General features: G+C 40.3%; 1 protein-coding gene across 1 annotated transcript; it reads right to left on the bottom strand.

Moving 5' to 3' along the window:
• Positions 1-11,451: 11,451 nt before the first annotated feature.
• LOC109213228 lies at positions 11,452-12,401 on the bottom strand. Its single transcript, XM_019376998.1, has 2 exons — positions 12,219-12,401; positions 11,452-11,676 (listed from the first exon to the last, which is right to left on the bottom strand). The coding sequence occupies exons 1-2, from the start codon at positions 12,399-12,401 to the stop codon at positions 11,452-11,454; spliced, it is 408 nt and encodes a 135-aa protein (XP_019232543.1).
• Positions 12,402-15,201: the final 2,800 nt, after the last annotated feature.

Here is a 15,201-nt window from a genome sequence, read left to right as displayed (position 1 = left end):
CATTCCTAGTTCATTCTTTCAACTTTAAGCTCTCTCAAATGAGAGAATTCTCTTCTAAATCAACTCTGAACTTCCCGGAACTTAATTCCGACCACGCATTACAAAGAAATGAAGCCTGTCATGGCTCAGCCCGACTGCTGAACAGAGCGCATAGGACTCAAATGACCGGTCGGGTCGTTACATTCTCCCCACTTAAACAAACGTTCGCCCTCGAACGGTGCTAGACTATGCTGGAGTAGTCTCAATCATTGCTAACACTCGTGCACCTTCCGTGCTACACAACTCAGTTGAGCACATCAGCTCTGATCAAATTTGAAGATATTCCCTTTTTTTTAGGCAAATAAGCCTTAGGCCCAATTCCAACATCCAGAATTCTATGCCCCGACCTGCTTCCAACATACAATCACCAAATCATACCGACAATGCTTACCAACACTGACTGAATATCCTTGCTGAATTTGCACTTCCCTATTTTACTCACCGTGATCACGATAACATTCCTGTTTCAACTAGTAAAATCCACGATACCGGTGCTACCCATTGCCCACCATAGATACCAGGTCTACTCCCACTTTAGACCCGACAAACGGAAGAGATGGGAATTCATATAACTACCGAGTCTCAATCATTGAGTCTATACTTCTGGCAAGAAACATTACCTATTTCTGAACAAGTGGAGATCTGCTCCTTAAACTACTCTAATAGTCAGATTGCACTAATCCTGATTCCATGGGCTCACCTCACCCATACGGTACTAACTGCTCAGGCCATTAAGCACCCCCGGACATAATCAAAAGTCTCATGTAGATACCACAATGTGCCAATAGGCTGCCATTTTAAAATGCGATACAAAAAGAAAAATGAACTTCTGAAGGAATTATCTAAACTCCCGCACTAATACGGACTTCCCATTAGGAAATAGGAACATATACATAAACAGACTTGGAACTATACTGAACATTACGCTGTTGCGGCGCGCAACCCGATCATCCAAGACAACACTTAACCATGGCGGACGTGCCAAGCATTCAACAACATAACCATGGCGCGTGCCAACCGATCCCACGTAGAACATCACATAAGGAGGATTTACATGAGTGACTAATCTTGCTCATACAACAGCATACCAAATATCGCTCGTAAGCACGCTAAGTGCATAATACCACCTGAGGAGCATATAGCGTCATAAAGCTACAAACTCAGCACAACTAGGGTGCGGAAATACGGACTGAACTCTCAAGAGCCATTCTGTTCATAGTGCAATCATCTCTGCACGGATCTTCTAACACATAAGAAATTTCTCAAGCGTCTTCGCCAACTCTCACGCGCCACAACTCCATTCACTACATGGAATGTCTGACAATGAACTAACACCTGACATTACCCCAAAAGGAGCGCACATACTAAATGAAAATAACTGGCCGACATAGAGCCAAAATTCACATTTACACCCATTCCACCGACCTCAAGTCGATCCTGATCATATCAACTAAGCCAATAACCTTTCAAAGTCCATACTAATTTTTCCTCTTCTCATAATACACAAGGACTGCCATCACTAACCGGAGCGAACCTCCACAGATCCATAACCCAATTAAACAGAGTGCCCTCCGGGTCATAATTCTCAAATTAATGATATACCACAATCCTCTCATACTTGGTCTAGATCTTTAAATCAGTCAAGTGACTACGTGCACTTTTATGAAACCTGTGGACACTCCCTCACAATTACACATAAACAATTTACTTGGGTCTTACCTCCAACCCACTGACCGCACTAACGCTGAAAGCGATCAGAATCATTAACCATGATACCAAGCCCCCTTACCAGGCACCAATCTCAGGGGAGCTGAAAGATGCCAACTTATCCTCAACGCGAAGCCTGCACTTTCCTCGTCCATGCCGAGCCCTGACATCCTTACCAGCACACAGCTGCAACCTTGTATCTCACTCTTGAATTCCCAAGCTACTCACTGCACCAATGTGCCAACATACGATAGAACACGATTTTTAACATTAACATTTTAACACTTCATCATATAAGACCTTTCACTTAACTCACTTAAGGAGAAACATAGCAACGCACGGGCGATACTCATAATCGTAAAATATGCACACCACTCCAAGTAGTGGTCTAAGCCGCCATAGCCCTTCGGAATCTGCTTCCACACAAATCAGCAGTCCATAACAATAGAAGGCCTCTGAATAACATTATTTGCGGCGAGGCTGACAAGCCTGATAGTGCCATCACCAATCACTTACATAAACTCATCGATCACGCTGCAGAAACTGACTGGCAACACCAATATGCCAAATTCACTATGGGCAATCAACTACTTCTTCAATTACCTTGATTGCCTTAAAGATATCAATGATTCTTCCAGCGCATAACATACTCCCTCTGCACTCATCCCTGAGCGACTCGAATCACAGAGACCATGCTGGTCTCAATCCCATGAACTGACTCACATCTCTCAAATGCATACCGCAAGCCACAAACATCACAGAACGTCCTGAGTCTCCATTCGTAAGCTGCGTCTAAGCTTGATTCTCAACTGCGCCTATTAGCTCGACATCATTAAGTATTTAATACTTCATCTTTTGGAATTTTCACTAGGACCGCTGCTGAGAGCCACACTCGCTGACTTGGCCCTCAATATATACAATCTGAATCTTGCGAACCTACAGTTCGGTGCATCAATCGCCAGCTTTCTCGATATATCTTACCATATAACCCCAATTGATACTCCTAAACTCTTCCGACACACCTCATTCAATATCAACAATCCCCTTTGTTGCATATTCCCTAGTAGAACTCTTCGCCAGAAAGCCTCGCCAAAGCCACGCTGCAGACTGACTAACCTAGCGCTACACAGGAATAACCCCTCACCGCTGTAGAAATCACTCCCCCGGAATACTTCCAACGCGATGCTGCATGGAGTACACTTTACTAGCGACATCAATGTTGACCCTTCCCTGGGTCTGGGGCTCACACCCTCCCAGTTGCACAGGGTCCATTTTACCCCTCCTGTGAGACATCACTTATATCGCATCCGTTGCCGGCAACATCCTTCCAATTCGAAGTCTATGCCTGCATCTTCTTCACTTTCAAGCGCTCCTTTCCCGTTGTACTTAAATCTCCCTGCCGCATGATAGCTCTCTTCTACGGTCAATTCCGAATATGGCACCAATTAAGCCAAGGCAACTTAATATAACTCAAATCACTGCCCACATATCTCTCTCTTCAAGGTTACGTGCGTCTTCCATACAAGCCTCCATATGGCAGTTCTCGCCACTCTTACCTCACTTTGGCGGAGCTCATCCCACTAATTCGACTACTTATTTAATCTTTTGCTTCATTACCTGGCTTTAAACAATTTAAAAACTTCCGCTGACATTTCGCGCACACGCCACTTCTCATTCATTTTGCTGCTCAGTTGTGCCTTTAATAAAATCATCTTCAGAGAACTTGGAATCGACTCAACTTCTGACTAACTCTCCTCCAACCTCTTTCTCTTGGGATACCGATATCACCCAACTAACGGCTCCCTCTTTTACTCGAAAGCTATCCCCTGTCTATGCACATCATACATACTTAGGAAACTAACTGATTTCAAATCCTGCAACCACCGCAGCTCTTGCTTGCCGGTTCATCCTTCTGATAGTTGTTCTACTCCCTGTATTAATCTATTTCACCTCAATACCCTTACTCTTCCAAGCGCGTGAATTCGTAGCACGTATCAAATTCATCTAAACACTTACCATGATCGACATACGATCTGACTTCAATACGCCGACCGCGCCACGCCGCTCACGCGCAACTCCGGCCCACCGCACTTCTGATCCGGCATCACGCTCGACACACACATACTTAGTGCAGAGATAACACCTGTACCCGTACTCCACGCGTCACTGCTCATTCGCATGCCCGGAACTTACCAAGTTCCCGGACTCTCGTCAGCGCTCTACCCTCCTCCTACCACCTACCAGACACTGACTCGCATCCTTAGTTCGATTTACCTTTCCCATGGCCGGCGGGATAACGTACGAATACTCTTGTATACTGTACTGTATGTATAACCTCCTTGACATCATCACTGCCTGATATCGTGGACGGCAACATGCCTACAATTCATTTACTACTGCAAATAGTCATTCATTAAGATTGCGTGGCTAACTTGGCCTAGCCTCAACATTTTCACGACCCCACGCCGTCGCCGAACATACTCACGCTACTACGTGGCACTCAGTGACAATCCGCAATCTAACATACATCTGATCTATCTCCATACTAATCCCCAATCTTGATACATTATCATCTAACGACAGAACCCGCACAATAATCTGAGTCTCAGCTGTCATACCGGGAGAAACATTCACCGTAATCACACGTTCGTACACAGCTCTACATAGTACCAATCTACTGGTTCCTTATAATTTTCGCACTTTAGAACAAATGCGTGTTTGCGTCGCGTGGATTTGAAGTACATAAAAGAAACAAAGGCGATAAGCCTCTCCATGATAATCGAACCTCGCCCACGATAAGGAGATCAAGAATCGGAACAGTACTCCTAACAACCAACCGTAGGCCTTCTTCATCACTCTCCGGAGGTAAGTACAGACGTCCCCCGATATATCCGCTATTCGACACGAGATCATCTACTAGACTTTGGCCAATGACACGTGAGAGCCGACAGGTCCAACCTAGTGCTCTTTGATCCTCCATGACTTTGTCTACCACCAACCGAAAATCCATACTCAGGGTCGTGATCGGCGCACGCCGACACCTTTTTCAGCACGAGCCAAACCCTACCATCTCAATCTACATTAAGTTCCTTATTATCATATTTTAAAATAAAAACATCTAAGAGTTTTTACCGCCATTCTTCTCCCATAGGGTAAAACAAATCTCCTGTTGTTAAACTCAAAGGAAGAAACTAATTATTAATACCAACACTCTTTCAAAGAAACCACCACTCCCAGAAACCCTCTCACTTGTGAACATCTACCCACATCTCGACCCATCTATTCTCGTACTCTACCACTCCTACCTCGTCTCCTCTCCTTCCAGCTCCCGCAACCCCTTCGTCAATCTCTGCCTCTTAACACTCCTCTCAAATCCTTTTTGCTATACTTAAGACTCTCACACCGGTCCCGTAACCTGCGGCCGCCTGCAGACTCCCAATCAATCCATACGCCACCCTTCACCGTTGTCTACTTCGCCACCTGCAGATCCTCACGCTCTGCTGCTCTCACGCTACGATCGCTACGATCTGCGATTGCTATGTCCTCACGTATCAGTCCGCCGATACCGTACCTCCACACCGATTGTTTACATCCCCATCCTATGCTCGTCCTCTTCACGAGATCAGCTTGTTGGTAGCTTAGGCAGACGCACATCACATCATCCCGTTGTCCACGAGATGGCTCCCTACGCCTAACCTGCTTATACACCCGCCTCCCGATTCCCGCTCCGATCCTCTGCCGCAGAGTCACGTACACACGCCGTAGCCCTCGAGATCACCCCCCCTTCGCCGCACGCGCACCTTCGCCTTCCTCATCTGCGTATAACCTCTCTCTCATCTCTCGATACGATCATCAAAGCGCCAGTCTCAAGCCTGTCACTGCTCGAGCTACTGGTGCAATGCCCTCTAGCGCTCAGCTCCTATCAGCACTGTACACTATCTGTAACTTGACCGGGTGCCGCATATGCTGCTCTATAAGGCGCACTGACACATACTGTCTCCTCCGATCCCCCTGGCCCTCCCATAGCGGCTACTCCTTTGCCTAACGTCCGGCGTGGCTTTCAATCATGAAGCGAACGTGCTCATGCCGGTGTCGATCGCAAATCGCTCCACCACCGTTTCACCCCGGCCCTCCATTCAACCTCTTCGCCACGGCCTGTCAACAAGTCGCATGAGCCACTAGTCTTGATATACGGAAAATAAAAACTTACAATATGCCGTCTTTGTCCGAAATACAGTGCGGACACATGAGAATATATATATATATAATAATATATTCACTAGCTGCGGTCGTCAGTCGAATATATCATAGTAGATACCTATTCCCAGAATCGATCCTCGCAATACTAGACTTTCGATACCTGTGCAACAAAAAATGCACCAGAAGTTTTGCTAGTATGACGTAGTCAATTGTACCTCAGTTAGTATCCCGGCCGTAATCCTGAAGGTATACAATGGAGCCAAACTTGGGGCAACTACAACTAAGAGTTCCGATTAACAATATTGCGTTACTAAGCGTTATCATAAATCACGAATTTATGAGTAGAAAGTCCTAACTGTCCGAGACCATAATACAACCATAAGATAAACACCTTCATAGCATAAATCGAGGAGTCCTTCCAAGGTCTATTCCTTCATATGCTTCATCTACGCTCCATTATTAAAGCCAACGTCAGGGCCATTCCACGTCTCCAATTTCAAGTGAACAAGAAAATCTATGTCACGCAAAATTCCATCACCGACCTTGGCGTGAGCGCGACCCGCTCCAACAGGAAATGCATGAAACTGTTGCAGCCCGACTCGAGCAGGCCCTCTCGTATCATTCCTGCCTGGGTAGTGTCTACCGCGTAGCAGCACGCAAATTCCATAGTTTTACTGAATCTATGTTGTCGTTTACCGAGGCGTTCGGCCGTTTCCATAAATAAACACATATCCTGCTCGCGAATCATCCATGCGATGCAGGCACACGTAAAGTACATGCTCAAGTAGGAAATTAAGAGCTCATCGAGGATAATCCTCCAAATAAACAACTTTTCTCTTTTTAACATTTCAGGGAAAATTACTATTAAATCTCTTTTAAAATTCCTTTACCAGTTCAAGGTGATCTAAACAATTCAAACTATCAATGAGTTCACAGTAATCCAAATATAACATGCTTTCGAGTCCTAGACTACCCGGACAATAGCATAATAGTAGCTACGCACGGACTCTCGTCACCTCGTGCGTACGTAGCCCCCACAAATAGGAGCACATAATCAATTACTTCACCTATGGGGTAAATTCCCCCTCACAAGATTAGAAAGGAGACTCACCTCGCTCCGAAGATCCATAACCGGCATTCTACGTTCCTCCGAAGCCTTGAACCAACGCACAATGCACCAAAACTAGCCAATTAACGACAAGCTAATGAGAATACACTCAAATACTCAATAACAATTTCAAATTATACAATTCCCAGCTCCGCCTAGTGAAATGACCAAAATGCTCTCGGGCCCACGTGCCCGGAATCCGAAATTTTCGAAGATAAAGGTTACCCATGACCTTAGGAACTCAAATATATAATTTTCTCCTAGTTCCATACTCAAATTCGTGGCTAAAATCCAAGATTATAATTTTCTAGGTTTTTCCACCAAAACCCCCAAATTTACACTAATCTTCATGCTTAATTCCAAACATAATTGATATATTTAACTCAAAAGTGATGGGGATAACTTATCTCAACATAGATGACGAAGTTCCACTCTTTGGAGCTCCCCAAATCGCCCCAAGCCATGAGAAATAAAAGAAATGAACCAAAACCACGATTTAAATTAACCTTACTGCTTCAGCGATTTTCGCTTCTGCGGACAAAAATTCCGCTTCTGCGGTTCGCCCAGGTTGCCCCCTTTTCCGCCTCTGCGATAACCACTTCCGCAGATGCGGTCCCGCTTCTGCGGAACCTAGACCGCATCTGCGGTCCACGATCCTTCTCACAAGGTCCGCTTCTGCGGCGTCCTCTACCACTTCTGCGGGCCGCTTCTGCGGTCCCATTTCCGCAGAAGCGGAAATACCAGCAACCAGCAGACTCAGCCTTCCCAAAAATCCATTTTCGATCCGTTGACCACCCGGAATTCACCCGAGGCCCCCAGGACCCCAACCAATCATACCAACCAGTCCCAAAATACATTACGGACTTGCTCGAGGCCTCAAATCATATCAAACAACGCTAAAATCATGAATTACACCCCGATTCAAGCTTTATGAACTTTGAACTTTCCAACTTTTATTTCCGATGTTTAAACCTATTAGATCACGTCCGATTGACCTCAAATTTTGCACACTAATCATATTTGACATTACGGACCTACTCCAACTTTCGGAATTGGATTCCGACCCCGATATCAAAAAGTCAACCTCCGGTCAAACTTCCCAAAAACCTTCAAATTTCAATCTTTAGCCAAATGGCTTCAAAATGACTTATGGACCTCCAAATTCACTTTCGATCGCGCCCCCAACTCCAGAATCACCATACGGAGCTATTCACAGTCTCGGAATCCCAAACGGACATCGATAACACTGAAATGCACTTCAAGCCAAACTTATGAAATTCCTTCTAAAATGCTAACTTCCACAATAGGCGCCAAAACACTCCCGGATTATCCAAAACCTAAACCGGGCATACGCCCAAGTCTGAAATCATCATACGAACCTGCTGGAACCTTCAGATCCTGATTCCGAGGTCGTTTATTCAAAAATCCATTCCTAGTTCATTCTTTCAACTTTAAGCTTCTCAAATGAGAATTCTCTTTCTAAATCAACTCTGAACTTCCCGGAACTTAATTCCGACCGCGCGTACAAGTCATAATACCTGAAATGAAGCTGTTCATGGCCTCCGACTGCTGAACGGAGCGCTAGGACTCAAAACGACCGGTCGGGTCGTTACAGAGTGGTTCCACAAGCTTGCCTACAAAGGTCAATCTATAAGTGATTCGGTAAGTTAAAGTAAAATACATCGGATATTTAGGTATAATTATTCGCAATTTAAGAGTATTAACTGGATAGAATGAATATATCCAGTACAACAGTTTTGTTTTTTTGCGCATAAATAAAGTATATGTTGTGATTGTACATGTTGTTATAATCGTTCTTTTTGTATTATTGACAGCATGTGGACGTCTTGTTTTACTATTTGAGGAAAAAGGGCAAATATGATCCTAATGTTGACATCAAGTTCACGAGTACAGATTATCTATTTGATTTGAAGATTAAGGCTCTGTATAAGAAGTTCATTGCATATAATAAAAACAGCCTTATTTTGAAACCTGAGCACGATATTGCCCGTTACATTCTTGGTGATGAAGTGCTTTGTAACAGCCCGTGGCACATCGTCGACCACATCTTATTCCCCGTAAATGTTGTATACAATGATTACTGGGTACTGACAATAATGTATTTCAAAGAAAGATGCATATTTCTTTATGACTCAAAGGAAGATGCATCTCACAAATCCAGAATTCGCAAAGAAGTAGACGCATATGCTGTTATTATCCCATACTTTTTGTGCGCTCTTGGTTTTTATGGCAAAAGGAATGACATCGAATTGAATAAGGGATCATACAAGGATAAGACAAAGGAAGAACCATTTGATGTTGTTATGATTGATGGTTTGCCGGTGCAGCAAGACGCTTAAGTCATATGATTAATATATTTGTATATTATACTTTTAGAGTACAACATAATTTTTTAGTGTGCAATAAATTTTTTTAAAGAAAATATTTGGTATGCTTAAAATGCAGCGAATCAGGGGTGCTTGTGGCGATGTTTGCGGAGTCTTCATATGTGGTCAAAGCGCGATAAAAAATGTGTGTGATATAACTGCTCAACGCATAAGGTTTGCATCGTTATTGTGGAGTTACGGAAGAATGAAGCAAGAACAGCTAGTCGTCAGCGAAGCAGAAGTCCCGATGAAAATTAAATAAAAGGGTCGTGTGGATATGAATAATTAGTAGCTTTACTACCTTATGTAGTACTGCTTTAGTTTCTTTCAGATGCATTTCATATAATGTTTTCTTTTACTCAACAAGTGGAGTTGTACTTTGGTTATAACTATCTTTAAGTATTACGTTTTGAGAAGTTGAATAATGTAATAGTGCAATTATGCTGTCAAGATATGAATGGAATTTATGTTTTATCCATATAACAGATTACTAATTGCAGAAGAATATGATACTTTCATGATGTCTTTTTACTTGTGTTTAGCAGCTTTGTATCCTTGATGAAACAAAGATTTATATTGTGCTAGTGCTATAGCACTTCCCAACCATTAGACTAATCACTTATTAGTATCTAGAGTATATGTTAATACATGGTATTGGATAAATTGTGATAACTCTGTCTACCAACAAAGCAAAAGGTATGGTAATATAGATTTCTTCCACGTATAATTATGTATGATGTATAACATGTATATATTGTACACTTAATAAGGAGTGTTTTTTTAAAGGTGTAAATTTTTCAAATATTTCACAGATCTACGGATAAATTATACCCTCAATAACATGTTGTAACTAAACCAAATTTCACCTGATTGCAGATTTTGCAAATCTTCATACTAAACCAAAAACAAGCCTATATATGAAATACGAATTTTCAAACATACATTAGTATGAGCTTTTTTGAAGTAAATCAGTGAAATTATACCGTGTAGAATCGTTAATCTACGACAGCAGCACTTTAACAGAAGTTAGTTAAAAAAATCTTTGCCAACATATAAGCTGTCTCTTCACTCTGTTACCTCCGTTGCATATAAATATACCAAAAACGATTCTATATATATGTAGTATTGATGGAACACTCTGTTACATCTTTTCCATGTGTACACCTTCTAGCTTGTATTGTTCCACAAACCTACGATTCACATTACCATATTAAACATTAACAACCTCGGATTCCCAATCACTGTACATTCTGCATTTGGAAATTTTTTTCCCTTTTACTTGTTAGCAAATGTATCTTACTCCCCATATACTAGTGCCTCCAATGGAAGATCAGTCACTCAAAAGCAATTCAGGGCAAAATTATCTCACACTCATATTTCACTGTAATCCCATGGCAGCTCATGCCATTCAATATTGATACTACAGTCGGAAATATATCAACATATAAACGAGAATTATTGATACATAGAAGTCAATATCTATAACTATCTATGAACGAGAATTATTGATACAGAGAAGTCAATATCTAGAACTATAAAATATTGATATGGATAAAATTGAACTATGTGTTTGTGCCGTCAAATTTAGTCATTGCCATCTATTTTTATTTTTGCACAAGGGCAATATTCAATCAACTGATAGAAGACATAAGAAGTTAATATGGAAATAGCAACATTTATATTAGCCCAATCGATCTGTCATAATACTTAATGCATTTTTTTTTATTAAACTTTGTTTAAGCTTGAACAAAGCTTCTCCTTAGAGATATCACTAGCAGACTAGCATAAGAGCTAAACACATTTTTTTGGAGGATTCCTGCAGGTTTTTCTGTTGTGACCTTGTTGTCCACACAAACCACATGTAATGTTACACCTTTTTTCCTGGAACTCACCAGCACCTTTGATTCTCGACTTCTTTGGCCTGCCAGGTTTAACTCTTACATTTGGTGGCTTAACCGCATCCCCTAAGACATCTACAAGAATTTCTCATTGACTTTCGTCAGGAATTGGTTAAACCGGAAATTCATAGGTCTTCAGCATGTAATCCTTGCTACAGTATACCGAACAATATTTGTATTCATCCATGTGGTATTTTGTCATAATCGCCAACGCATGCTCGCATGGTATCACATCCAGTTGGAACCTTTTGCAACTACATTTTCTTTCCCGCATGCACACCACAAATCGCCTCCTATCATGTACGACTGTATACAAGTGTTCATTTGATGGAGTAATCTACATTATACCAAATAATACCAAACCAGTTTTTAGCACACATTCAACAAAGGCATTATAAGAATGGCGCATCAATCATAAAAAACAGAGAGCAGTAGTAATTGATTCCTCAAAAACCAAGATCAGCATATACTTTCTAGCATCTGAAATTCAAAGATAGCTGATAGCCCCATACAAGTATTTCAATGACTCCAAAATACATCTCGAAGGAGTTTCACACTATAAGCATGTATACCAGTGAATGGTGGACATATGAACAAAGCAGAAAATTTCAAAATATCTCAAAAATATTCTTTCATAAGAGGGCAACAGATAGGATAAGACTTTCTAATTCATATCCAGAAAACTAAATAAGCACTGTTGCTTTGTTCGATGCTTAAGATAATCCATATTTCACTGTATAAGTTGTATACCAATGATTTCATTATATGTGGTATACATAGTATATTACATTCAATCAAATATATAATAACATTTTTTACATTACACTCTAATATCAGTATATATTCTAACTTTATACCTTATATGTCAATTTAACTTACCGTCATGCTTCTCGACGCAATGATTTTTTCCCTTAGCAATATTTCATACTTTGTGCTAAGTGTTGTACCAGTTGCCAGTGCTCCGTTTCTGTTTGTGTTATTCCAAGCCGCAACCAGCTTCATCAAGTAGTCAAGCAGATCGTAGATAGGTAGATCCCTCGCCGCCTTATTCGCTGAATTCATGGTTCCGCAATATTTGATGTCATCACCATGGACTTGTTAACCGTTGAATGCGCTACCGACCACCTATCATATCCAATGTCAAATAAGTATTCTATAACTCTCCCATCAAGATTACATATTTCTGACATGTATTGGTTGAATTCCTCAATTGTGTATGCTTTAGCCATAGCAAAAAATAAGGGCCTTATTTTCTTTTGGCTCTTCTTGAACCTCAACTTTATGTTGTTCCATAGATGGAATATGCATACACAATGAGGCACTTCAGGATACACAACTGATGTTGCCTTCAAATGCTTTCATGCCTGTCAGATACGATGCACATTCCTTCCCTTATACCATATGTTTCTCGCAAATTCCGGAAGAACCACTCCCATGATGCATCATTCTCCGAATTAACCACAGCATACGGGAGCGGAAATATTTTACCTTATTGAACATCACAAAATTAACTTTATTTAAAACGTAAATTATACAACATATCAAATACGATAAAGAATATTTGTTCGATAAAAACGAGGATATGATAAATTATACATGATTTATACTAAACTACATGTTGAAGCTGTGATACCATCAAAATATTCAGGGTATTTAGGGTATAATTTATACACAGTTATACATACGTGTAATTATACTTGAAATCATTTCTACCTATGAATGTTTACATCAACTCACCTGCTGCATCTTGTGTGCAGGCCGTTAGTAAGGTCCCTCTGTATGTTGATTTTAGAAAGCTACCATCGACAACAACATTAGGCATGCAATACTCCCATCCTTTAATTGATGAGAAGAGTGCTACATATACATATAAGAAGCACCCGTCATCTGACCTTTCCAACCTTGTCACTGACCCAGGATTTGAATGCATTAACATATTCAAAAACCTTGGCAGCTTATTATACGAATCGCTTGGTTTGCCTCTCAACATTTCAAAAGCTTTTTTTCTCGACCTCCATGCTTTCATATAGTTCAAATCAACTCCATAATCCCTCTTGAGGTCACGTTGTATTTCTGCTAGAGTATACTCCAACTTTGGATCATCTAACTTGTTCATTATCAAACTTCCAACGAGATCAGAGGTAGCCTGCCACTGTGAAAATAATCTCGAATTATTTCCACATGTGTGAACTTTTTCAAACTTTCTCACCTTAAATATATTCGAGGTGTTTAGGCTTGATGCTTTAAGATTCCATGAGCATTGATCATCCACACATACAAGATAATACCTGCAGTATAAATACATTAATTACTTTTTTGGTTTCAAATATAAAAATTAATTCACTAACTGGGTAAAAAACTCGAATGTATTAACTCACAGCACATATAAATCATACACATGCCATTTCATGTATAATCTGTGCATATAATCTAAACCATCGGTTTAATCTTTTTACACAAATATTATACTAAATTTATACCATTTAGTTGTATTATTCGGTAATATAGCGTTACTAAATACTAAATTTACAAGACATTAAGTTCACTTCATACAATTATCTATATACATGTATCGTCAGCCGGCCATATCAAACATATATTCAGTGAAAGGTCGAAAAGATTACCACTATTATTTTTAAATTACAACTTACAAAGAATATCCTACAATTGTATATAATCATTCGTTAACTTTACAAGTACCTTGTTTTATTTGAACGATCAACCTTTAACTGGAACTTCTCTCGGATTGCAAGATGTTTCATAATGTTTTGCAGTATATCCTTGTTTTTGTACAGCTGCCCTTCATTAACCTCTTGATGTGTACTGATTCCGATTATACACTCTTCATCGATCTGCATAACATCATAGTCCTCTTTGTTTCCGGAATTAATCCATTCAACCGTTTCCAGATTGTCAACCATTGACAAATTCTGAAAAAGATTGGAGTTTGCCTTGTTAACAACTGGATTCGCGCATGTACTATCGTTATCCTACTTTTTAAATATTATACACAATGGATAATCAGTGAAAGATAAATTTTTGCTTTTCAACTCCATGTACAAGCCTAAACTCCTGTCGTCGTATATTTTCATCGGTGGAAAATTCTCTTTCACGGAATATCCAATATCCATTGTATCAATTTGTGCGCCGACTGCAAGTATCTTTGATATCTCCGAACGAATCAATTTAAAATCCCATTCCATACTGATCACCACCCCATCGACGCTAAAATTCTTAAACCTGTGTTGCATATCCCATTGACCGCTATGTTGAACCAAAATTGTGATTCTGTTATCCATGGCAGAAGAAGTATACATGATCTTTCTGTTGTTTGCTTCGAATTATATGGTTCCCATCTCTTTATATAATGCTATATTGGCATATGGAATAATTGGAATGCGTCAGTTGAGTCTAAGAAGATTGGCTGACAGTAATAACTAATTTTCTTAATTAAGTAGAAGTATGTAACTGAAACCGTTTAAGAATATAAAGTAGAAGCGTGATTGAAGTTACCATGTTTAAGGGGTTTTGGCTAGGAATATAAATATTTTCTTGCCTTATGTGTAAAAGACCTAATGCTGCTATATATCCGCAAATATTCCTACAATTTTGCCTAGTAGTTACACCGTATACCCCCTTTCAAAAACTCTTAACACATTATACTTCAATTATAAAATTACATGTAATACACATCAAATAATTACCCCACATACCTATTTAGTTAATGGACAATAATTATCTAATATATATGTCCCCTTAATTAACGAAAACTATATATACAAAGCAAATCCATTGAAAATCTTACTCCATCCGTTTCAAACTTGGACCAAGATTAAAGAATAAAAAAAGATTATCCATTAAA

This window comes from Nicotiana attenuata, unplaced genomic scaffold (assembly GCF_001879085.1).
Source record: "Nicotiana attenuata strain UT unplaced genomic scaffold, NIATTr2, whole genome shotgun sequence".
NCBI classification, from domain to species: domain Eukaryota; kingdom Viridiplantae; phylum Streptophyta; class Magnoliopsida; order Solanales; family Solanaceae; genus Nicotiana; species Nicotiana attenuata.
This window is presented reverse-complemented; position numbering and strand designations above follow the sequence as displayed.

Bases quoted from the DNA above. Each gene is read 5' to 3' on its own strand.
- LOC109213228 (XM_019376998.1), bottom strand. From the start codon at position 12,401: ATGAATTCAGCGAATAAGGCGGCGAGGGATCTACCTATCTACGATCTG. The intron at 11,677-12,218 runs GTAAGTTAAATT...GGTATAATGTAG, and splicing joins TTGCGTCGAGAAGCATGACG to ATTACTCCATCAAATGAACA.